The sequence below is a fragment of the Rhinatrema bivittatum genome, chromosome 3 (genome assembly GCF_901001135.1).
Source record: "Rhinatrema bivittatum chromosome 3, aRhiBiv1.1, whole genome shotgun sequence".
Classification (NCBI taxonomy): Eukaryota; Metazoa; Chordata; class Amphibia; order Gymnophiona; family Rhinatrematidae; genus Rhinatrema; species Rhinatrema bivittatum.
The window spans coordinates 293944868-293968207 of NC_042617.1; the positions used below are offsets into that span (position 1 = coordinate 293944868).

The 23340-nt window shown below is 46.4% G+C and overlaps 1 protein-coding gene across 2 annotated transcripts in view; it reads left to right on the top strand.

The window, feature by feature from the left end:
- The window catches only part of LOC115087595 (methyltransferase-like protein 7A), a 28402-nt gene extending 7505 nt beyond the window's left edge, over nt 1–20897 (top strand). Inside the window, exons 2-3 of one of the 2 annotated variants that reach the window (XM_029594975.1) lie at nt 4624–4637; nt 20346–20897. In XM_029594975.1, the coding sequence (XP_029450835.1) occupies nt 4624–4637; nt 20346–20579 (248 nt within the window). In that variant the 3' untranslated portion in view covers nt 20580–20897. Of the gene's footprint in view, nt 1–4623; nt 4638–13959; nt 14059–20345 lie in introns of those variants that run through there. The other variant, XR_003855549.1, reaches the window with a different exon arrangement.
- Nucleotides 20898–23340: the final 2443 nt, after the last annotated feature.

A 23340-nucleotide genomic window follows, 5' to 3' on the forward strand; every position in this document is an offset into this window, starting at 1 on the left:
CTCCCCCCTCCCCTGCAGACCTCTTACCTCTAAATTGCCCTCAACCCTCTCATTCCTTTTCTCACTTCTCCTCAGAGCTCTAACTGGATAGGAAGATGCTACCATCCCCCCCCACTCCAGGACCACAATTGATGCCAGAGACGTTTCTGCTTTCTGCTGCACCCATACCCTGATGGACCAAAGATGCTTCTATCTACTCCCAGGCCCATTATCTGAGAAAATGCACTTGGCCCATTCAAGAGGGTGAATACATTTTCAAAACCCCTGCCCATATATATGTGGTAATATGCTATTTCTTGTAGCATGGAATTACATTTCACATTTAGATTCCACAAATCTCAATAAGACTTAGAGTGGGTAAAGCTAAGTTGCTCACCTGTAACTGGGGCTCTCTGTGGACAGCAGGATAAATCAGCCACACAAGTGGGTGATATTATCCAGTCGGTACTAAAATGGAAATAGATCTCTCAGAGCACAGAAAGACCAAGACTTCACTGCGGACCTTCCTGCACAGCCAGCAGCTGCACAAGTCTCCTTAGACTTACTAGCAAGCTAAACTTCAGCTCTAAGGTGGGATTTTGTGGCAGATTTATCCTGCAGCCCATGGAGAACACCTGCTACAGGTACAGCAATTTAGCTTCTCTGTGGACTCGCAGGATAATTTCAGCCACAGAAGTAGGGGCTCCAAGCTGAGACTTGCATATGATTGGTTTGTTATTTTGCATTTCAGTGAATCATTTTAATCCATAATTTAAGCCAAAGGATGGAGTAAGAAGTTGAAGGAATGAATTAAATATTAAGCTTTGCAGAAACCGATTGAGCAAAATGGCTGTCATGCTGGGAAGCATTTTCTGGACAGTAATGAGCAGTGAACATATAAATGGAAGCCCAAGTAGCAGATCATCTAGGGAAGCAGTGTGAAGATAAGCTAAGGAAGCTACTGTGGAAACTATTCTCAAGATCAAAATCATAGAGCATATAGAAAGACATGGTTTAATGGAACACAGTCAACATAGATTTACCCAAGGGAAGTCTTGCCTAACAAATCTGCTTCATTTTTTTGAAGGGGTTAATAAACATGTGGATAAAGGTGAACCGATAGATGTAGTGTATTTGGATTTTCAGAAGGCGTTTGACAAAGTCCCTCATGAGAAGCTTCTAAGAAAACTAAAAAGTCATGGGATAGGAAGCGATGTCCTTTCGTGGATTACAAACTGGTGTTAAAAGACAGGAAACAGGTTAGGATTAAATGGTCAATTTCTCTCAGTGGAAAAGGGTAAACAGTGGAGTGCCTCAGGGATCTGTACTTGGACCAATGCTTTTCAATATATATATAAATGATCTGGAAAGGAATACGATGAGTGAGGTTATCTAATTTGCGGATGACACAAAATTATTCAGAGTAGTTAAATCACAAGCAAGATTGTGATACATTACAGGAGGACCTTGCAAGACTAGAAGATTGGGCTTCCAAATGGCAGATTGAAATTTAATGTGGACAAGTGCAAGGTTTTGCATATAGGGAAAAATAACCCCTTGCTGTAGTTACACGATGTAAGATTCCATATTAGGAGCTACCACCCAGGAAAAAAGATCTAGGCATCATAGTGGATAATACTTTAAAATCGTCAGCTCAGTGTGCTGCAGCAGTCAGAAAAGCAAACAAAATGTTAGGGATTATTAGGAAGGGAATGGTTAATAGAACGGAAAATGTCACAATGCCTCTATATCGCTTCATGGTGAGACCGCACCTTGAATACTGTGTACAATTCTGGTCACCGCATCTCAAAAAAGATATAGTTGCGATGGAGAAGGTACAGAGAAGGACAACCAAAATGATAAAGGGGATGGAACAGCTCCCCTATGAAGAAAGGCTGAAGAGGTTAGGGCTGTTCAGCTTGGAGAAGAGACAATTGAGGGGGGATATGATAGAGGTCTTTAAGATCATGAGAGGTCTTGAACGAGTAGATGTGAATTGGTTATTTATAGGGATGTGAATCGTTTTTGAACGATTAAAATTATCGTCAGATAATTTTAAAATCGTCCAAAATCGTTAGAGTGCACGATAAAATACAAATGCCCCCGATTTATCGTCAGGGGCATTTGTATTGTATCGTTAATAGGGCGCGGGAAAACCGGCACACCAAAAAAACCCTAAAACCCACCCCGAACCTTTAAAACAAATCCCCCACCCTCCCGAACCCCCCCAAAATGTTTTAAATTACCTGGGGTCCAGTGGGGGGGTCCCGACGCGATCTCCAGCTCTCACTATGTCATACGGGCGACGGTCGCCCGTATGACATAGTGAGGGCAAAGGTAGCGCCGGCGCCATTTTGAAGATTGGCAATACGGCCCGCGTGCAGGAGGTCACTCCCGGACCCCCGCTGGACTTTTGACAAGTCTTGTGGGGGTCAGGAGGCCCCCGCAAGCTGGCCAAAAGTCCCTGGGGGTCCAGCGGGGGTCCGGGGGCGATCTGCACGCGTGACGTTGGGAGCCAGGAACCAAAATGGCGCCGGCGCTACCTTTGCCCTGTCACATGATAAGGGCAAAGGGCTACCGGCGCCATTTCTCAACGCAGCCATGGCCAGAGAGCTGGAGATCGCGTCGGGACCCCCCCCCACTGGACCCCAGGTAATTTAAAACATTTTGGGGGGGTTCGGGAGGGTGGGGGATTTGTTTTAAAGGTTCGGGGTGGGTTTAGGGTTTTTTTGGTGTGCCGGTTTTCCCGCCCTCCCCCGATTTACGATTTTTAACGATTTAAAAAAAACAAAAACACGACGATCAGATTTCCCTCTCCCCCAGCCAAAATCGATCGTTAAGACGATTCACACCCCTAGTTATTTACACTTTCGAATAATAGAAGGACTAGGGGGCATTCCATGAAGTTAGCAAGTAGCACATTTAAGACTAATCGGAGAAAATTATTTTTCACTCAACGCACAATAAGCTCTGCAATTTGTTGCCAGAGGATGTGGTTAGTGCAATTAGTGTAGCTGGGTTCAAAAACGGTTTGGATAAGTCTTGGAGGAGAAGTCCATTAACTTAGGCTATTCCCTAAGTAATCAAGTTTACTTAGGGAATAGCCACTGCTATTAATTGCATCAGTAGCATGGGATCTTCTTAGTGTTTGGGTAATTGCCAGGTTCTGATGGGCTGGTGTGGCCTCTGTTGGAAACAGGATGCTGGGCTTGATGGACCCCTGGTCTGACCCAGCATGGCAATTTCTTATGTTCTTATGATTTTCAAAGGCTTTTACATTTACAATTTCTTTTGAAAATTACTCTGTTAGATTTTTTCTGTTTTTGCTTCGTGAGTCTCCAAAAGAAAAAATTGGATTGGCTCAGAAAAATGTTTAATTTTTCAAAATTGAGCTTGACCAACTTCAGTCCTCTTCATGAAGTCAGAGAAATCAAGACATGTCCTTATTGCACCCAGAAATTGTCTTTAATAGTCAAACATGATTGGTGTGTTAGATGTCTGTGTCCTGCTCACAATGTGCCAAATTGTGCCATTAATGCCTACAGGTCACCAGGACCAGAACATCAATGAGCCATGCTTTTTGAGAATTTTTTGAGTCCCTTCAGGCTTTAACCTCAGGGATCAAGAGGAAACTATCTTCAGCTGACAGACCTTTGTCAAAACTAAAAAAAAAATGTAGTATCCTCTCATGCTCAGTGCCATGATTCTGTGCAGTCTCAGCAATTCTTCTCCTGTTAAAACTGGAGATAAGTTTGACTCGGAGAGATACTAAACCATGCCAACCAGATTCATTAATGCAAAAGAGGTCAAGAAGTCCACTATGGCGCATGGTAAGAGATCAACGTGGAGACCAACAGTGCCAACTGAATCTCTTTTTGGTGCAGATATTCCACCAGCAACTTCCACTAGTACAGGCACTGGAAACTTGTCAGAGCAAAAGCCTTTTTGGAAACAAAGAAACCAGATGGGAACTACACCTACAAAATGGGAAATTCCTTTGCTTAGGCCAATTCTGGTCCCAAAATTAGGCAGCCCTTCCCCAGACATTCTTCCAGCAGGATCAGATCATTTTGTTGTGGAAAAAATGTGGCTGGAATTTGAGACAAAATACTTTAAGGATATGTATGGTTTTCCTTTTCCTCCCTCACTGGAATAAATCTTGCAATTCTGAATACTATGGCTTCCAAATGAACACTCAATCCACTATATCAAAGTTTCAAGCTCAAATCTATTCTCAATCTCATGAAACACCTTTTTCAAGAGAAAGCACAATCCCTCAAGACTCTCCCATTTCATTGTCTGCTTCACAGGAAAACTCAGAATTATCTTGTGCCTAGGAATCTTTAAGGATAAAATAGAATACTTCAGTCGGGGCCACGCCGCGCGTGTGCCCTTAGGCTCTGGGGAAACATGGTGGAGTGCAGCGTCTAGCCAGTCCGGGGACGCCAGAGGAGAACTGCATGAGGAAGCCGTGACAGCCAAACTTCCAAATCAGCAAGAGGGAGTCGCCGAGGAGGTAAGGGGGACGTAGTGGATACGTCGGGCAGCGATGGTCGCAACAATACCTCAGATATGTAGATCTGGTAGTGGCCCACAGAGCGGGGTATGCCAGGAAGTCTCTCTGTAGTGGTGATTATCTCTCAGACGTTTTAGAGCCGGTAGTGGCCCGCAGAGCGGGGTACGCCGAAGAAGTCTCTCTGTGATGGTGATGTGGTAGTGGCTTGCAGCACAGGGTACACCGGAGTGGTTCCCACAACAAGGCTTGGTACAGTGGAAATCCATAGAGTAGGTACTCACAAGAGGAAATTCCAGAAGGGGTCCCGGGGAATGGGAACAGACAGCAGTCCTAGGCAGAGGCCCTCCGAGGAGCAGATAGCCAGAGACGAGGAAGGGCCCCGAGGAGCGGTCACGCCAAAGTGCAGTCCCTGGAACAGGAAATACGAAAAGATGGAGCGGATTCAGCAATGAAGGAACTCCTTGCTAACTCGTAAGTAGGCAGGACCAGTCAGCTTAAATACGGCAGAGAGATGACGTCATCCAGATGGGACGCCCCCGAGGTTCCTGCCATGGCGTGTACAAGACTGGCCCGTGTGCTCATGCGCCTAGGTGATCCCAGAGGTAAGATGGTGGTCGCCAGCGCCCACATTGTACTGGAAACGCCAGGCAGGTCGGCGGTAGCTTGTGGAGGCGCCATTGTCCCCAAAGATATCAAGGCAGCAAAGAAAGTGTTGCGCCCGTCGGTCGCAGGTGGCTGCGACCTTTGCTGCTCACCTCCTTTCTCTATACAGCTCTGAGTCTGGGAAGGATGGTGATCTCCGCTTCCACACGCCGAACCTCATGGCGTGCCTGGGACGGCATGGGCGCTTCCGGCAGCCATCTTACATCCAGGGTTACCTAAGGCACATGCGCGCGCACCTGCCCACTTCTTAAACACTTCATGGCGGGAACCTCGGGGGTGTCTCCACCACATGACGTCATCTGTATACCATACTTAAGCTCAGCTGACTTCTTGCAATACGAGTTAGCAAGGATACCTGCCCTGCTATTTCCGACATTCTAGGACTTCGCCTCGCTGTCCTGTCTGGGTGACCTAGGTACCCGCACCTCGGGGGCCTTGCCGCACTTAGGGCTAACCGCTCCTCGGAGAGCCATTGCTGCCTGCCTCACTTCGTTACCAGTGAGTTCCTGCAACGTTCTCGGAAAACCCCTGCTGTTCCACTTCCGGGTTTCCTCGGTGCCTGACTGTCTGTCTACTACCACAGATTTGGTGTGAGTACAGAACCTGCTGCTCTACCTTCGTGGCATGGATTCTCGGGTTACCCCACTTACGGGCCACTACCGGATCCATCCTGTCTTGTGCAAGTATACCACCGGCTTTTGGCCTATCCCGCACTGCGGACCACTACCGGAGTTGCCAGCATAAGCTATGCCTAGAGAACGTATTCACCAATCTACTCCGCGCTGTGGTTTACTATCAGACGGACCAGCTTGCAGGTCATACTCTCTGGACTAACTCTATTGATCCGCTCCTTGGATCACCATTGACTGTATAATAAAGTTGTTTCCTCTGTTGTCCATCACTGCTGAGATCTCACCTGTTGTGGTGAGTGCCCACAGGGCTCCTCCCTATAGGTAGAGTCTATACTTGCCACGACCCAAGGGCCCACTATTAGTTCAAGACACACAGAACGTAACAGAAAAGAGGTAAGCATTAGTGGTCGCAGCCGTCTGCGACTGATGAGCATAACAATCAGATTGCTCAGGAAGATCATTTTCCTGCAATACTCTTAACTATTGATGCTGAGAAGGCATTCAGTTGGGTCCATTTTAATGTTTTAAGAAAGGCAGGACTATGTTCTAATTTTGTCATATGTGTTGCGGTCCCGACCGCCTCCACCCCCGTTGGGCTCGGGGCCTCTTACCTTCCCGGGGACCGCGGAGGGGGACACCCTGCTTCCAGACTACCGGACCGCATGGCTCCTGTACTTCCCCGTGAGGACTCCCCGCGTGGCTCTGGCCTCGCTCCACTTCAACCTGGGCTCTCTTGCCTTCTCCCTGTCCACGGAGAAAGACGCCTTGGTCCGCCCGGGTCCAGCCACATGGCTCCGGCCTTGCCTCATGAAAACGCCGCTGAAGCCTCTCCAGACTCCTCCCACCTCGATGGCCTCGCGCACGCGCGAGGGCTGGGTACTTCAACCCCGGTACCCGGAAGTGCTGCTCCGCCCCCGAGGTGAGGTCACTCATCAGCTAGAGTATATAAGCAGACGCCAGACTTCCTCACTTTGCCTTGCAACGAGGTTCACACAGTTCCTCTGTGCCTTGAGTTGCTGCTTGTACTCCAGTCTTGCTCTTGATCTCTGGTTCTCGACTCCGGCTTCTTCCCGATGCTCCTGTTTGCTGCCTGCCTTGACCTCAGTTCGCCTACTGACTTTGGACTCCAGTTCTGCTGCAGACTCTTGGCTTTTGACCCCGGCTTGTTCCAGACACTCCTGCTTGCCGCCTGCTCCGACCTCGGTTCGGCTACCGACTTTGGACTCTAGTTCTGTCATTGACTCTTGGCCTTTTGACTCCAGCTGGTTCCTGACGCTCCTGGTTTCTGCCTGCTTCGACCCCGGTCTATCTGCTGACCTTGGACTCCTGCCTTGCTGCTGACCCCTGGGGTTTGACCTCGGATTGCTCCTGATTTCCCTGCTGGCCTTTGGCCCCTACTCTGGCCTTGCTTGGACCTTGACCACTAGGCTTGGCATGCCCACCTATCTCTGTTGCCAGCCAGGGCCTGACTCTCCATCCGCCCTCTTGCTCTTCCCAGGGATTATCATAGACTCTGCACTCCTGTTGCTGGTTCTCCCTTGCTCTTGTTCCAGTTTATACCAGCCTCCTCCGACGTCCCTCGCCTAAGTCCCCGCGGTCGGTCCCTACGTGCGCCTCCTGGGGGGTACCGCACCGCGCGGGTGAAGACTCCTGCCAGTCCTCACCAACTCCGCCTACCGGCCTTCCCTATACCATCCTCCAGGCCGGCCCAAGGGTCCACGACTCCGCCTGAGCGTAACAGTTTGCAAGGTAAAACCCCGGCGGAGAGGCCTAGCTTGCAGTCTATTCCAGGCATGGCACAGCGACTACAGCAGCAGCAACAGTGCCTTGAGACACTGACTGCCACCGTGGAACAGCTCACTACTCGACTGGTCGCCGGCACTGCACAGCCGCCTCCTTCTCCACCTCCAACACCAGCTGCAAGCCTAGCAGTGATCACACAGCTCCCTGCTCCTACTCGCTTCTCTGGGAGTAGCACAGCCTGCCGGGGTTTCCTCAACCAGTGCTATGTCCGCTTCTCGCTCTTGCCTGCTCCTCAGACTCTGTAAAAGTCGCCTATATTTTCTCCCTTCTCGATGGAAAAGCGCTCCACTGGGCCTCGCCCATGTGGAAACGCGGCGACCCCCTCTTGAACAATTTGGAACAGTTTGTTTTAAACCTGCGACAAGCCTTTGATGACCCTGCTCGCTTGGCGACCACCGCTTCTGACCTGCTACAGCTGCGGCAAGGTTCACACTCTTTGGCGGAATACGCCATTGAGTTCCGCACGCTTGCCATAGAACTGGGTTGGCGTGAGGACAGTCTAAAGGGTATCTTCTTTGAAGGCCTAGCAAGTCGGTTCAAGGACGAGCTAGCTGCAAGAGATATTCCTGATGACCTGAACGACCTCATCGATTTGGCAGGTCGAGTGGACCGGAGACTCCAACAACGGGCAAGAGAGGACTGTTCATTCCGCAAGCCTCTCACCAGTGCCCCCACGCCTTCTAGACCACGCTTTCCCAGATCTCTGCCCAAGATGCTCGCTGCCGCTCCCGCCCCGGAGGAACCCATGCAAGTAGGTCGCTCCCCACTCTCGCCAGAAGAAAGAACCAGACGCCGCACCCAAGGACTTTGCCTCTACTGCGGCGGCAAGGGACATTTCCTCGCACGATGCATGGAACGTCCGGAAAACGCCCGAGTCTAGGAGGTACCGAGGGGCTACTCCTAGGCTTTGCGGGCTCAGCTCCTCGATCCACAATTCCAGTAACCTTGATATACCCCGGAGGGTACTTCCACACCATGGCTTTCATTGATTCAGGAGCAGAAGGGAATTTTATCCTACAGGACTTGGTACGGCAGTTGAATTTGCCCACTACACCCCAAAACCCGCCGCTCCGTGTCGCATCGATCCGCGGCACTATGCTCCCTTGGATCATCTCTGAAATCACTACTCCCCTGACGCTCCAGACTGGAATTCTTCATTCTGAAGAGATTACGCTCCTCGTGCTGGAGAAAGCTGTGCACCCCATCGTCCTCGGGTTACCCTGGCTTCAACGTCACTCCCCAGTTATCCAGTGGGACACCCTTCAACTTACGCAGTGGAGTCCGTTCTGCTTCACTCATTGCCTCAAAGGACTCCAATCACATCAAGTCTCGGTGCTTAATACTGCGGTACTACCACCCGCACCCTATAGAGACTTAGCTGAGGTATTTTCCAAGGAGAAAGCAGAGCTACTCCCCCAACATCGACCCTTCGATTGCGCTATCGATTTACTGCCTGGGAAAACTCCGCCTCGAGGTCGCGTGTACCCCCTCTCGCTTCCGGAAACTCAAGCTATGTCACAGTACATTACGGAGAACTTAGCCAAGGAGTTTATTCGCCCCTCTCGCTCGCCTGCCGGAGCGGGCTTCTTTTTCGTTGCCAAAAAGGATGGGTCCCTCCGACTGTGCATAGACTATCGGGGTCTGAACTCTACCACAAGGAAGGATCGCTACCCCCTTCCATTAATCCTGGAACTATTGGACAGGATACAAGGAGCCAAGTGGTTTACCAAACTTGACCTTAGGGGGGCCTACAACCTGGTCCGCATTCGCCCCGGCGACGAATGGAAGACAGCCTTCAATACCTGAGACGGGCATTATGAATATAGGGTAATGCCTTTTGGACTATGCAATGCTCCGGCCGTCTTCCAAAACCTCATGAATGAGGTACTGAGAGAGATGTTAAACGCCTATGTTATAGTGTATCTCGATGATGTCCTCATCTACTCCAAGGACCTAGAGGCCCACCACAGAGATGTGCGTTGGGTATTTCAAGTCCTTAAGGACAATCATTTGTACGCCAAGTTAGAAAAATGCATGTTTGACTGTCAGTCTTTGCCATTCCTGGGATATATAGTATCCTCAACCGGCTTTCAGATGGACCCCGAAAAGGTCTCCACCATTCTCAACTGGCCCCGGCCAACAGGACTTAAAGCTTTGCAATGATTTTTGGGGTTTGCCAACGTCTACAGACATTTTATCCCGCATTACTCACGCCTCGTGGCTCCCCTCACAGCATTAACACGCAAGGGAGCAGATGCGAAGACTTGGCCCGACACCGCTATCCAAGCTTTTGAAAACCTCAAACAAGCCTTCCTTGCTGACACCTGCTTGCGCCACCCTGACCCCCAGCGTCCATTCATAGTGGAGGTGGATGCCTCCAATCTCGCTGTTGGGGCCGTACTCAGTCAACACTCACCTGGGGGTCAACTACTACCTTGCTCCTTCTACTCTAAGAAATTTACGCCCGCTGAATGTAACTATAGCATCGGAGACAAGGAGCTCCTCGCAATTAAACTTGCTTTCAAGGAATGGCGACCGTGGCTGGAGGGGGCACTCCATCCCATTACTGTCTACACTGATCACAAAAACCTCGAATTCCTCTCGCAAGCACAAAGACTGAACCCTCGACAGGCTAGGTGGTCGCTCTTCTTCAGTCGATTCAATTTTTCCCTTCACTACCGACTCGCCAGCAAGAACGTCAGAGCAGACGCCCTGTCGAGGCTCTCAGAACCAGAAGAAGATGTTGATCCTCCTCAGTATATCCTGGACCCTGCCAAGGTCCACATAGCCGCTACAACCATCCAGTCTCAAGACCGAACCATTGTGCCCAAACGCTTGCGCAAGAAGGTGCTAACTTGGGCCCACAACTCCCTAACGGGAGGCCACGCCGGTTGGTGGCCCAATGTGCGCCGAGACGAGCGCACATACGTCAGCTCGTGCCTCACCTGCGCTAGGCAAAAACCCTTAATCGGAGCTCCTTGGGGTTTGTTACAACCACTCCCGGTGCCCACGGAACCCTGGACACATATAGCGACAGACTTTATTGTGAACCTACCCTCATCTCTGGGGAACACCGTAATTTGGGTCACAGTCGACCGCTTTTCTAAAATGGCCCACTTTGTGCCTTTGCCTAAACTCCCGTCAGCCCCCGAGCTAGCTCTGTTGTTTGCTCGCCACATCTTCCGTCTGCATGGGCTGCCTCTGGATATCGTCTCGGACCGAGGGCCGCAATTTACAGCCCTGTATTGGAGAGCCTTGTGTAAGTGCTTTAAGATCCAGCTTAGCTTCTCCACGGCCTTCCATCCCCAAAGTAACAGCCAAGCCGAACGGATGAACCATTCCTTAAAAACCTTCCTCCGAGCCTTCGCAAACGAGAAGCAGAATAATTGGGCCGAGCTCTTGCCTTGGGCTGAGTTCTCATACAACAATCAGGCCCACACAGCCACAGGAGATTCTCCATTTCAAGTTGTTTATGGACGACAATTAAAGCCGCCCTTACCTTTGCTTACTCCCACAAGCTCGCCAGCTTGTGGGAGTAAGCACCGATCGGCCCAACACCTACAAGGCCTTTGGAAAACCATCCAAGATAAACTGATTGCCGCTTCTCGCACTACTAAACGAGTTGCTGATTGGCACCGACGCCCAGCATCAACCTTCCAGCCTGGAGATCGTGTCTGGCTCAGCATCAAACATATCCACCTCAAACTGCCTTCTAGAAGGCTTGCTCCCACGTTTTGTGGGCCTTTTCATGTAGCCGAGAGAGTGGAACTAGTATCCTATCGACTACGACTTCCATCTACTATGCGTATCCATAACGTTTTCCACGTTTCGCTGCTGAAACCACTATTGCTCTCTCGATACCATTGTAAGCCTCCAGAAGTCACCTCCCCCGCGGTGACTGATGATACAACGTTCCAAGTCCGCGAGGTTGTAGACGTCCGCTTCTACAACCGACGTTGGGAGTACCTCCTAGCTTGGGAGGGTTGTGGAGATGAAGAGAACACCTGGGAACCTGCCCGAAACATTTTGGACAAGTCCCTCCTCCAACAATTCTATCTGGAACATCCCGGGAAACCTGGACCTCGAAAGAGGGGGCATAGAGGGGGGGGTACTGTTGCGGTCCCGACCGCCTCCACCCCCGTCGGGCTCGGGGCCTCTTACCTTCCCGGGGACCGCGGAGGGGGACATTCTGCTTCCAGACTACCGGAACGCATGGCTCCTGTATGTCCCCGTGAGGACTCCCCGTGCAGCTCTGGCCTCGCTCCACTTCAGCCTGGATTCTCTTGCCTTCTCCCTGTCCACGGAGAAGGACGCCTTGGTCCGCCCGGGTCCAGCCACATGGCTCCGGCCTTGCCTCACGAAAACGCCACCGAAGACTCTCCAGACTCCGCCCACCTCGATGGCTTCGCGCACGCGCGAGGGCTGGGTACTTCAGCCCCGGTACCCGGAAGTGCTGCTCCGCCCCCGAGGTGAGGTCACTCATCAGCTAGAGTATATAAGCAGACTCCAGACTTCCTCACTTTGCCTTGCAACGAGGTTCACACAGTTCCTCTGTGCCTTGAGTTGCTGTTTGTACTCCAGTCTCGCTCTTGATCTCTGGTTCTCGACTCCAGCTTGTTCCCAACGCTCCTGTTTGCTGCCTGCCTCGACCTCAGTTCGCCTACTGACTTTGGACTCCAGTTCTGCTGCGGACTCTTGGCTTTTGACCCCGGCTTGTTCCAGACGCTCCTGCTTGCCGTCTGACCCGACCTCGGTTCGGCTACCAACTTTGGACTCTAGTTCTGTCATTGACTCTTGGCCTTTTGACTCCAGCTGGTTCCTGACGCTCCTGGTTTCTGCCTGCTTCGACCCCAGTCTATCTGCTGACCTTGGACTCCTGCCTTGCTGCTGACCCCGGGGTTCGACCTCAGATTGCTCCTGATTTCCCTGCTGGCCTTTGGCCCCTACTCTGGCCTTGCTTGGACCTTGACCACTAGGCTTGGCACGCCCACCTATCTCTGTTGCCAGCCAGGGCCTGACTCTCCATCCGCCCTCTTGCTCTTCCCAGGGATTATCATAGACTCTGCACTCCTGTTGCTGGTTCTCCCTTGCTCTTGTTCCAGTTTATACCAGCCTCCTCCGACGTCCCTCGCCTAAGTCCCCGCAGTTGGTCCCTACGTGCGCCTCCTGGGAGGTACCGCACCGCGCGGGTGAAGACTCCTGCCAGTCCTCACCAATTCCGCCTACCGGCCTTCCCTATACCATCTTCCAGGCCAGCCCAAGGGTCCACGACTCCGCCTGAGTGTAACAATATGGGTTCATAAATTATATTCATATCCTGAAGCATGTATTAATAATAATGGGGGGATGGGTACTCTGAGTTGTTTTGTTTTGATAGAGGAATCAGAGTTATCCTTTATCACCTATATTGTTTGCTTTGATAATGGAACCAATGGCAAAAAGAATTAAGCACAATGTGGATATTAGGAGCATTGCAGTGGGGACAAGAGAGCATAAAAGTGCATTGTTTGTGGATGATACTATGTTTACTTTCAGTAGTCCAAGAATTTCCTTTCTGGTTTTGATTAGGGAATTGCAGGATTTTGGGAAAGTGTCTGGCTTTAAAGTTAATATGGGAACATTGTAAGTGCTGAATATGCAGTAAACGTATGTGTTTCCCTGGTGAATAGTCTGAAAGAAAAATTCTCCTTTAATTGGGCAAAAGAATTTGAATTTCTTGGGAATAAAGATAGGATCTAATTGGAATAAGCTTTTCTATTTCAACTATACCCCATTGGTTTCAAATTTGTCAAGGGATTTAGAACTCTGGTGCGACAGTTTGCGCCTATTTCCTCCTTTAAGCCTGTGCAGGACTAAGCTAGATGCCTGGTCCACCTTAATGCCCATAGAGGGAGATTGCTGTATGGGTGGATCCCTGCTGGGCAAGGAGAGTCCTGAGGGCAGGACCAGATGGACGGGAATTAGTTTGTCAGTCCAGCTGGGATCGAGAGGCCTCTTGTCTCCAACCCAAGGAGCTCCTGACCCTCTCTGGGATGTTTCGAGTTGTAAAGAGTTCTGCGAAGGTAGGTAGATATTGTGGATATTATTTGCTGTTTAAGTTAATAAAGTGAAAATGTATAAGTATGATGGAGTGTATGTCCCCAGGGTGAGAACCAAAGAATCAATCGGGGAAAACCCAAGAGGGAGGGTGAAGAGAACCAGCCTTTCTCGGGGAGAGTGGTTTCTTTCACCAAGAGAGTCCAGAAAGCAGTTGCAGCTGTGGGAAGGGGGCAGGCAGGACAACTGGGCCAATCAGGATAGTTCAGGGGAGGGGCAGAGGGCCTATAGAAAGGGATCTTCTGGGAGACCTGCTTCAGTCTCCCTTGAGAGGCTCAGCAGGCAACAAGGTCTCCCTGTGGAAAGAACTCTTGGAGCAGTAAAGACTGGCTGGATCAAGAATCTTGATCCTCTAAAGAAAAGAACAAGGTTTGCTGACATTTATTTTCCTTTGGGATTTGTTCTTCCCTTTTCTGTTTGGATTTTCTGAAATTGTAGACTGAGACTAAAAGACTTATAAATTTGCTAGCCTGTGAAACAACCAGGTGGTAAGAGTATGTTAAGCCACAGGTTTCTGGTGGCTCCATGGATAAGGGGCTTACTGTGGAGAGGGGATTCAAAACCCGGGTCGGGAGGACACTTGAGACTTTCCATGGACAAATAAATAATTATCTGTGATCACAAAGAGGGCTGCGAAACCAGTTAAGTGAGCTTCCAGAAGAGAGTGAGAGAGAGAGGCATTGGGACCGCATCACAATAAGAGAGAGGCTGGAGTCAGCGTGCTTAATGCTCCAGCCCACAAGATATTGCTCAGCCAACCTCACAGTTGAATACAATTTCATTTATTGCGGTTTGGATGTTCTGCAGCTGTAAAAATGATTTAGCTACCAAAGTTATGTTATTTATCTCAAACACCACCAATTGAGGTTCCAGCTAAAGTTCTTAAATCATTAAAGGGGAAAATCTTCAGCTTTATTTGGACGTATAAGTATAGACCACCGAGAGTTCCCCTTTATGTACTCTTTCAAAGGAAACCTCAAGTAGGAGTGGCTATGAAGAATATTAAATTTTATTATTTGGCTGCACAGCTTCAAGCTCTGATTACATGGCAGGCTAAACCAGTTTTTAGGTAATAGATTCAGACAGAGCAATGGTCTATGGGTACAGTCCTATAGAGGTATTATATGTGACTACCTAGGGCAGTGAGTTTGCCTAGGATGCTAAGAAATCCATTCACTCAGCTGTCTATGAAAATTTGGGATTCAGTTAGCTGTAGATTAGATTTTGATACAGAATACTCTCTTCTATCACCAAATGGTTATAATTAATGAATTTGTATGTGGTTGCAGTTCAAAGAGTTTAAGAGTTAGAAGGATAAAGGGCTGAGGTGTTTGAGCCAATTTTTTTATGGTGGCTCGCAGGTTTGATATTCTGCAAGAAAAGTGTTAGGAAATGTCAGTATGTGGGCCCTTCGGCTGAGGTGAGAGGTGGTACTGCCCAGGGGAGGAGCCCTGTTGAGCCTCACCATCGGAGGCGGAGCCTCGGCTGCGGGATGATACACAGCAGAAGTTATGTATGGAGAGGACAGAGTGACCCCCAGGAGGTGGGCCATGGAGTGCCAGCACAGTCAGACTCAGCAGATGACTAGAGTCAGGCAAAGGCTGCGGCACAACCCGAGGAGTGGGGGTGCCAGGAAGTAGTTACAGTCTCTGATGTACACTGGTTAGTAGAGATGGTACACGAGGGTTCCTCGGTGGTAGATCACGGTAGTGGTCCGCAGAGCAGGGTACACCGGTGAGGGTTCCTCTTAGTGGTGTCACGGTGCGGGTCCCTAGAGCAGGGTAGACCTAGAGGTGGCTCCTCACAGCAATGGTCCGCAGAGCGGGTTGCACCGGAGAGGGATTCCACATAGATAACACATACAGCGTGGTACTCACAGTGACTGGAGACAAGTAAAAATTCTGTAGAAAGCCTCGGGGAGCGAGGCAGGCAGGAATCCGGGTGCAAGGCCCTCAGAGGAATGGATAACCAAGAGACAAGGAAGGGCCCCTGAGGAGTGGGTACCCGATAGTCTCACACCACGGAAGCAGGAACAAAACAACATTGAAGAGAGTAGGTAGGAACAGCAAGTGAACTCGTTGCCAAGTCGTCGGCTGTCTGGGCTGGCGAGCTTAAATATCGGAGTTGCATGACATCATCTGATGGAGACTCCCCTGAGGTTCTCGCTATGATGTGGTTAAAGCAGGTCGGAGAGCGTGCCTGTGCCTAGGGAATCCCGAGGTCAAGATGGCGGTTGGTAGCATCCATCCTACCCAGGTAGGCCTGGGAATGGAGGCTGTAAGGCCTGTGGTAGCTGGCAGAAGCTGCGAGTTCGCCCAATGGAACCAAAGTAGTAGAAAGAGAGGTGAGCAGTAGCGGTCGTAGCCATGGAGCGTAACAGTACCCCCCTTCTTAAGGCCCCTCCTCGGGGGTTTGTTTTCTCAGGTGAGACATATGAAATTGCTTGATCAATTCTTTATCGAGGATGTTAGCCGCAGGCTTCCAGCTGATTTCTTCAGGCCCAAAGCCCTCCCACGATATCAAATATTCCCATTGTCTTCCTCATTTCTGTATATCCAGGATGTCCTGTACCTGATAGGTGATGTCCTCTTCCAACATCATAGGTTGAGGTTCAGGTGGCTTTTTGGAAAATTCTGATAAGATGAGAGCTTTAAGTAATGAGACGTAGAAGGCATTATGAATCTTGAGTGATGTAGGCTGTATGTAATTGGGCCCAGACAACAAAATACTTAAACTTCTCATAAGAATGTTCCAAAAAGCCACCTGAACCTCAACCTATGACAATCTTAGAGTAACTGGAAATCAAAAATTTCCAAGTATAGAAAGCAGGGGATTTAAAAAAATCCTTATTAGTTTTAATTGGGTATTATTTGATGAGTCTGGGAAATTTAAAAAAGTGTATATATGAGTTTTAATTACTGGATGTTTTGAAATATTTGTTTTTAATGGTATGGTTTTACTATTATGAATGATGTTTTATATTTCTTGATTTTCTTGTTTGATGTCTTATGAATCTGTTTTTCTATTGTTGTAGTATATTTAGTTTTTCTCTGCATATTTTTATTTATACTTTATAGTCACTTTATTCTGTATTTGGTGAGGTTCTTCTGCATGTGTGACTGAAGTGAGGTATTCTGCTAGCTAATGTGTAGTTTCTGTGTAGAGATGTGAATATGCATGAAATATATTTCCATGCACTGCCTCCACTTAATGCATCCCATGCATATTTATTGTGGATATCCTGAATACCTAACCGGCTTGTGGCACTTGAGGAACAAGGTTGCCTGCCTCCCGATTTAAATTTTGGCACACTATTTCAAAAAGGTTGCCTACCTCTGAGCTATCAAATAAGGATAGATTTTGTTTACAAATTCAGCATTTTATTGAGAATAGAGAAGTTATACAGGGTTATTAAGAATTAATTCTTCCTTTGAAAATGTGTGAAAGCTTGATAAGATAAAGGGCTTATATCTAAGCTTTATGTACTATTAAATCCAGAGCTGGCTAAGAACCATGCTGACTAGTTCTTTGGGAGAGGAATCTAAATATAGAGTTGGATGAAGTTGAATGGAACAGCTGTTTTGCATTCATGGTGAAAACATCAGTTTCAACATTAATCCTAGAAAATGGATATAAACTTTTATTCAGATTGCATCTTACTCCAGATAGACTTCATAACATTTATTCTAATGTGGCAGAGACTTGTTGGGGGCAATGTGGTGATTAAAGAACCTTTCATATTTGGTGGGAATGTAATGGGAGTCCAAGTTTCTTTTAGGTCCCTAACATTGTAATTGAGGGGAAGGTGATTTAACATCAGAAGGACAGTTTTTAAAGTTATTTACCTGGGTGAACAGACATTTTACACAGGTAACTTGGCCTGGCTGAAATCTTCTCTCTTCAAATGTGGCTAGAAAGAAGGGGCCGTCCATTGCTTCTACCATATGACAGGAGCCGGCCAATGGCACCAGTAGCCCTGGTCACATGGTAAGGGCAAAGGGCCTCCAGTGCCATTTTGATTACTGGCAGCCAATGGCCTGGGAGCGAGAGATTGCTCCTGGGCCCCCTGCTGGACCACCAGAGATTTGGGGTGAATCTTGGGGGGGAGGGGGGTGTCAGGAGGGAGGGAAGGATTGAACAGGGAGGGCAGCCTATGAGGAATTGAAGTCTTCTTCCTTTTATAAGACCAGGTTTTTGATCATTGTAGATTGCTTAGAAATCAGTGGGCAGTCCTTTAAATTGCTACTGCAGTGGATTATATGGCAATTGAAATGGTGGCTTAACAAGGCTTTGGAGGGGAGGAAAGTATTTCCAGGAGGATCCATAAGAAGGCTCCTGCATGGGGGGAGGGTCGGGAGGGAGGGAAGGATTGAACAGGGAGGGCAACCATGGAGGGGATGGAGGGAAGGATTGAAACAGGGCAGCCATGGGGGGGGGGGGGGAAGAAAGATTGAACAAGGAGGGCAGCCATTTAGAATAATGACATCTTACCCTCAGGAAAATGAGTACTGAGAAGAAAAAGAGAGCATCTTACACCACATCGCTGAAACTGAAGGTTATAGAACATGCAAAGGAAGCCAATAATTGTGTAGCTACAAGAGAATTTGATATTAGTGAAAAACGTCAGATTGGAGAAAAAATGAAGAAAAGCTGCTAGAAATGCCAAAGTCAAAGAGACCCTTACATTTCAAAATTGTGCCTTTTGAACGAATGGAAAAAGATTTGAATGACTGGGTAATGGAATGCAGACAAAATGGCTAACTTGAGCATTCATGCCCTTCAAATGACAAAAGAAGAAAAATATTCAGTGAAAAAGTCTGAAAGAATTTACAGCATTGTCTGTTTGGTGTTTGTGGTTCATGAACCGATATGGAATGTGCCTTCATCAGTGCACAAAGATTTCACAAACTTCCTAAAGAGCTTGATGACAAGATCTGTTCATTCCACAAAAATTATTCAGCAGAGGTTAAAGAATCATTTCAATATGAATAACACTGATATTTGATATGCCTGGCAATCACACCGTAGCTGGCGTTGGTGAGAAGTACTTGTACCATACTTGTAAAAACAACTGGTCATGAAAAGACCCCATTTCAAGATGGTCCGGTCTTGCCTGGCAGATGGCATAAAACTGCGTCCGGTGATAATATTCAAGAGGAAAACGATGCCAAAGACCCTAAATTCCAGCAGGTGTAACTGTTGGGGTTCATCCTAATGGCTGGATGGATGAGGAGGGAATGAAATGGTGGCTGTGTGATATGTGGAGTAGGCGAACAGACATGGGGCTAAGAAAACAACCGTCACTATTGGTGTGGGATATGTTCTGCGCATATATAATAGAGGATGTGAAGGACAATGCAAAGAAAATGGCGACCACATTAGCAGAGATTCCAGGAGGTCTGACATCAATGCTCCAGCTGTTAGATGTCTGTCTTAACAAGCCTTTCAAGGAACAATTGCGGCATTTGTGTTCTGGTCAATCAAAATTAACGAAAGGAGCCAACCTGATGAAACCAGACATTGATTTGGTAGTGAAATGGGTAAAGGAAGCTGGGAGTCAATTCCACCAGAAATGGTTAAGAAGTCATTCCTGAAATGTGGCATTAGCAATGCTATGGATGAATCAGAAGATGACGCCAAAGACTAATCAGCATTGGATGTTGATTCAACAGATGGAGACAGCGAAGACATTTATGTTGATGGTATCCCCAAAGAACAGATCCATGATTTATTCGGATATTCCAATGATGAAGAATTGGATTTGGAAGGATTTAAATAAAAGAGAAGGATTCAAACTGTAGGGACAGCCATGGGGGAGGGAGGCAAGGACATTTTATTCTGCTTTTAAAAAATAAATAAAAGTGATTTTCTTAAGTTATCAGTTTGTTTTTTAGTGTGATTTCTAACATAAGACTTAGCCCTAGATTCATTATTTCGTTATAAATATAGCAGAAATAGTGCCTGTGTTAAAGAGGGTGTAACAAAGGTTTGTTTTTTGTTTGGTTTTGGTTTTTTTTTTTTGCAACACTGTATTTTGACATCACAAGCTGAGAAATCTATCGCGAGAGAGAGACTCACACATAAATTAACTAAACCACTGTAAAAGAAGGAACTAGTAACTTGGGGTGAGGTTTGGGGAGTAGGGTAGGTTTTAGGGGAGCAGTTTTAGATATACAGAAGTATGAACAGCACAGTTGCCAGGATATTATCATGTGCATTAGGGCACTAATACACACGATAACACCCTAAAGCAAAATGTTAAATGCCCCTCTTAAGTGTTGAGATCGTAAAGGGTCCCGACCTGGTTTATGTAGAACTATTATAGGGGCTAACACAGCCACTAAGGGAAATGCCACAGTTGTTAAAAGAGCTTTATACATTCTTCCTAGGGAGGAACATACCTGACCAATCATAATTTTATAAAATTCCCAGATAATCCATCCCACTGATATATTTTAAGTATAATTAAATTCCTCCTTCAGTTGTCTGTTTCTTAAGAAAATAAACCCAGTTTAAACAATCTTTCATGGATTAGTGTCTCCAAAGCCCCCTTTGTAGTACTTCTTGTAACAATGAATACCCTTTCCAAGGAGGGGTGCCCACCATGGAATCCTGGATTCCAAACATGTCCTAATGAATTTCTTTTTTTCTCCTAGGGTGGAGCTTATTATTTCATAGAACATGTGGCTGCAGACCGTGCCAGCTGGGACTACTACTTTCAACAAGTGTGCAGCCCAAACTGGCAATGTTTGTTCGATGAGTGTGATCTGACCAGAGAGATATGGAAGAACCTTGAAAAGGCCAAGTTTTCCAAGTTGAACCTACGTCACATTGAGGCTCCATTAATGAAGCTCATTAGCCCTCATATTATTGGATATGCCATTAAATAACTTTGGGTTAAATGCATTGTTAAGCAGGTTGTAATGTTTCTTTTTCTTCCTTTAAATGTATTGGATTGGTAAAACATGTATTAGTTATTAGCTACCTTCTTTGTATTAGTTATTAGCTACCTTCTTTGTTTCACTTTCGTTCCCTTTAATTGGTTTCAGTTATAACCTGTTACAACCTGTTCCATGACCTGTTCTATGCATAAATTTGTGTTTTACGACATGTTCTATGTATAATTGTTTGTTCCAATGTAAACCGGGGTGAAGGCATTCGCTAAACCTCGGTATATAAAAGCTCCAAATAAATAAATAAATAAATAATATTTTTATGTGCTTTATATGATTTGGCCATATCTTATCTGGCACTTTGTGGAAAGAGTGTCCAAAATTCTGATTAGCTAGGGGCTGATTTTGAGCTGATCCCAAGTGCCTAAGATCACCAGCTAACAATCCTAAGCAGTGATTTTAGGATTAATTTAAGTAACGCAAAATTTGAAAATTAGCCAAAATCTAGGTTGCCAGAATTTGGTTGCTTAGATTTAGGATTGCTTTTTGTGTGCCGTTGGTTGATGGCTTAAGTCCCTTCCACTCAACCACTTGTGGGGGCAACACACTTTTCAGCAGTTAGATTTGGCCACTGTGAAGACAGAATTTTTCCCTTGTGGGATTTAGCTGCCTAATTCTGTATGTCCACATGTTTTGACGTTAAAACACTTTCAGCATCCAAATTTAGATCAGACATATAGATTACCAGAATTGTTTACTTGTAATACTAGTGGAGTTATTTACACTATACTATGCCCGTGTGGTTTAATATAAGTGGGACAAACAGTGAGATCGATTAGATTACAAATCATTGAACATAGAAGTCGTATAAAGTCCATGAGGGCATATGCCCCACTGGTGGAACATTGGGTAGAATTACATCACACTTTGGAGGACATTAAATTCTTTGTAATTAAAAAATTACATTTAAAGAATGGTGGAGACTTATCATCGCTGTTAAGGAAAATCGAACGTTTTATTTTTAATTGGCTCACGTCAGTGCCTCAGGGTCTTAATGGACCTATTGAATGGAATGCCTTCCTATGAAGTAATTTTATTAGGTGGATCAGCATTCTATGGCAGATATTGAAATACAGATGTCGTATGGCAATATAAAAGTTTACTACATAGTATTTTGATGGGTTGAGGTAGTGAAGATTGGTTTAGTAAATTTTTTGCAATATAGCAACATTTTGAATATGAATGAATGGGATTCAGGTGTATATTGTCATCAAATGATTTTTTTATTAGTCTAGCTTTATAAAGAGGAGGTAGGAGATAGTCTGTGGTGATGTACAGAAAACAGCGATAGAGAACATCGGTTCGGTAAAATGTAAGGGGGAATATGGCAGCAAGAGTCGGATATATAGTGTGGGTAAGGTATTTTAACTTTGTGTGTTTTTTGATTATAGAAACTGGTATTTGTGATAAATTGAAGAGATGAAGGAGATTTAAATTGTTGAGAGTTGCCATTGTGAGTAAAAAAACATATATACACTGAGTGACGGATTTGTGTTTGAAGTATTGGTATATGGTAAGCTGGGATATTTTGGAGACATTAGGAGAGAACCCTTGGGTTAAGGAATAATTTAAGATTTGTTATTATAGGACATGATTGGAAGAATTATCATCTAAGAATAGTTTTGGTTAGTCCCTGAGGAAGCCCTTATGAGAGAGGGTGAAACAGAGATCTTTGTTGGACCATAAAGAGAGAGGATCACATTATTATGTGACGTGATGAAATAATGAAGTTTTGAGAATAGAAAACACAAATAAAATACAAAGAGTGTGGAATATAAAAGAAGAGGGACTATAAAAAGTGGGATGAAATATGTAAAATATATATTCAAGTGTTAATAAATTTTTAAGGGTGCTGTATGTTTGGGATAGGTTTTAATTGTCTAGATAGGTTTTGATATGCATTTTGCTTAAATACATTTTTGTAAAAATTAATATTGAAAATTATATAATTTTTCTGTATTTGGGCAGCTAGATTCTCCCGAATATGTGCCCCATATTCTGCCACTGTGTGGAATGACAAGTTAGCTGAACAAACTTAGCCTACATATTCATCAATGCGGCTGTGCCGCTGAATCTATCCAGCTATCCTAAAGTTAGCCAGATAAGGACAGGTCTATGGGATGACCAGACTTAGCTGAAATAACTTACCTGGCTAATTCTGAATATCATAGTTAGCTAGATAACTTATCTGGTTAACTCAACTCCTCCCAGTTATGACCCCAGAATGCCCTGACTTATCTAGCCAAATTTTAGCTGGATAAAAAACTAGCTAGAATTTAGCCAATTATGTGCCCAAATATTAATTTAGCCAGTTAACTTTTGAGTTATTTTCAAATAGAAAATATGCACATAATTTACCTTTGAGAATTATCCCACAAAAACTACCTACGAATAGTTGCACCTGTTAATTTGTGCACAGAAATATTCTGGGGGGAGATGTACTCACATACTTTTCCATTTTCAAAAGTAACTGTCTAAGTGCAAACAACTCCTCATCCCTATTTCTAGGAATGAATCTGCTCACAGGTATACATATAGAGGTTATATGCATGTAAGTTTACCTGCATACCGGGTGGGCAGGCCATTGCTGTGGTTAAAGGACCGTTTTTACCTGTAGAAATCCTTTGAAAGTTACCCTCTTAAGTGATAGCGCCCAAAGCTATCATAAGAATCACCTGCACTGATAGATGTGCTAAGC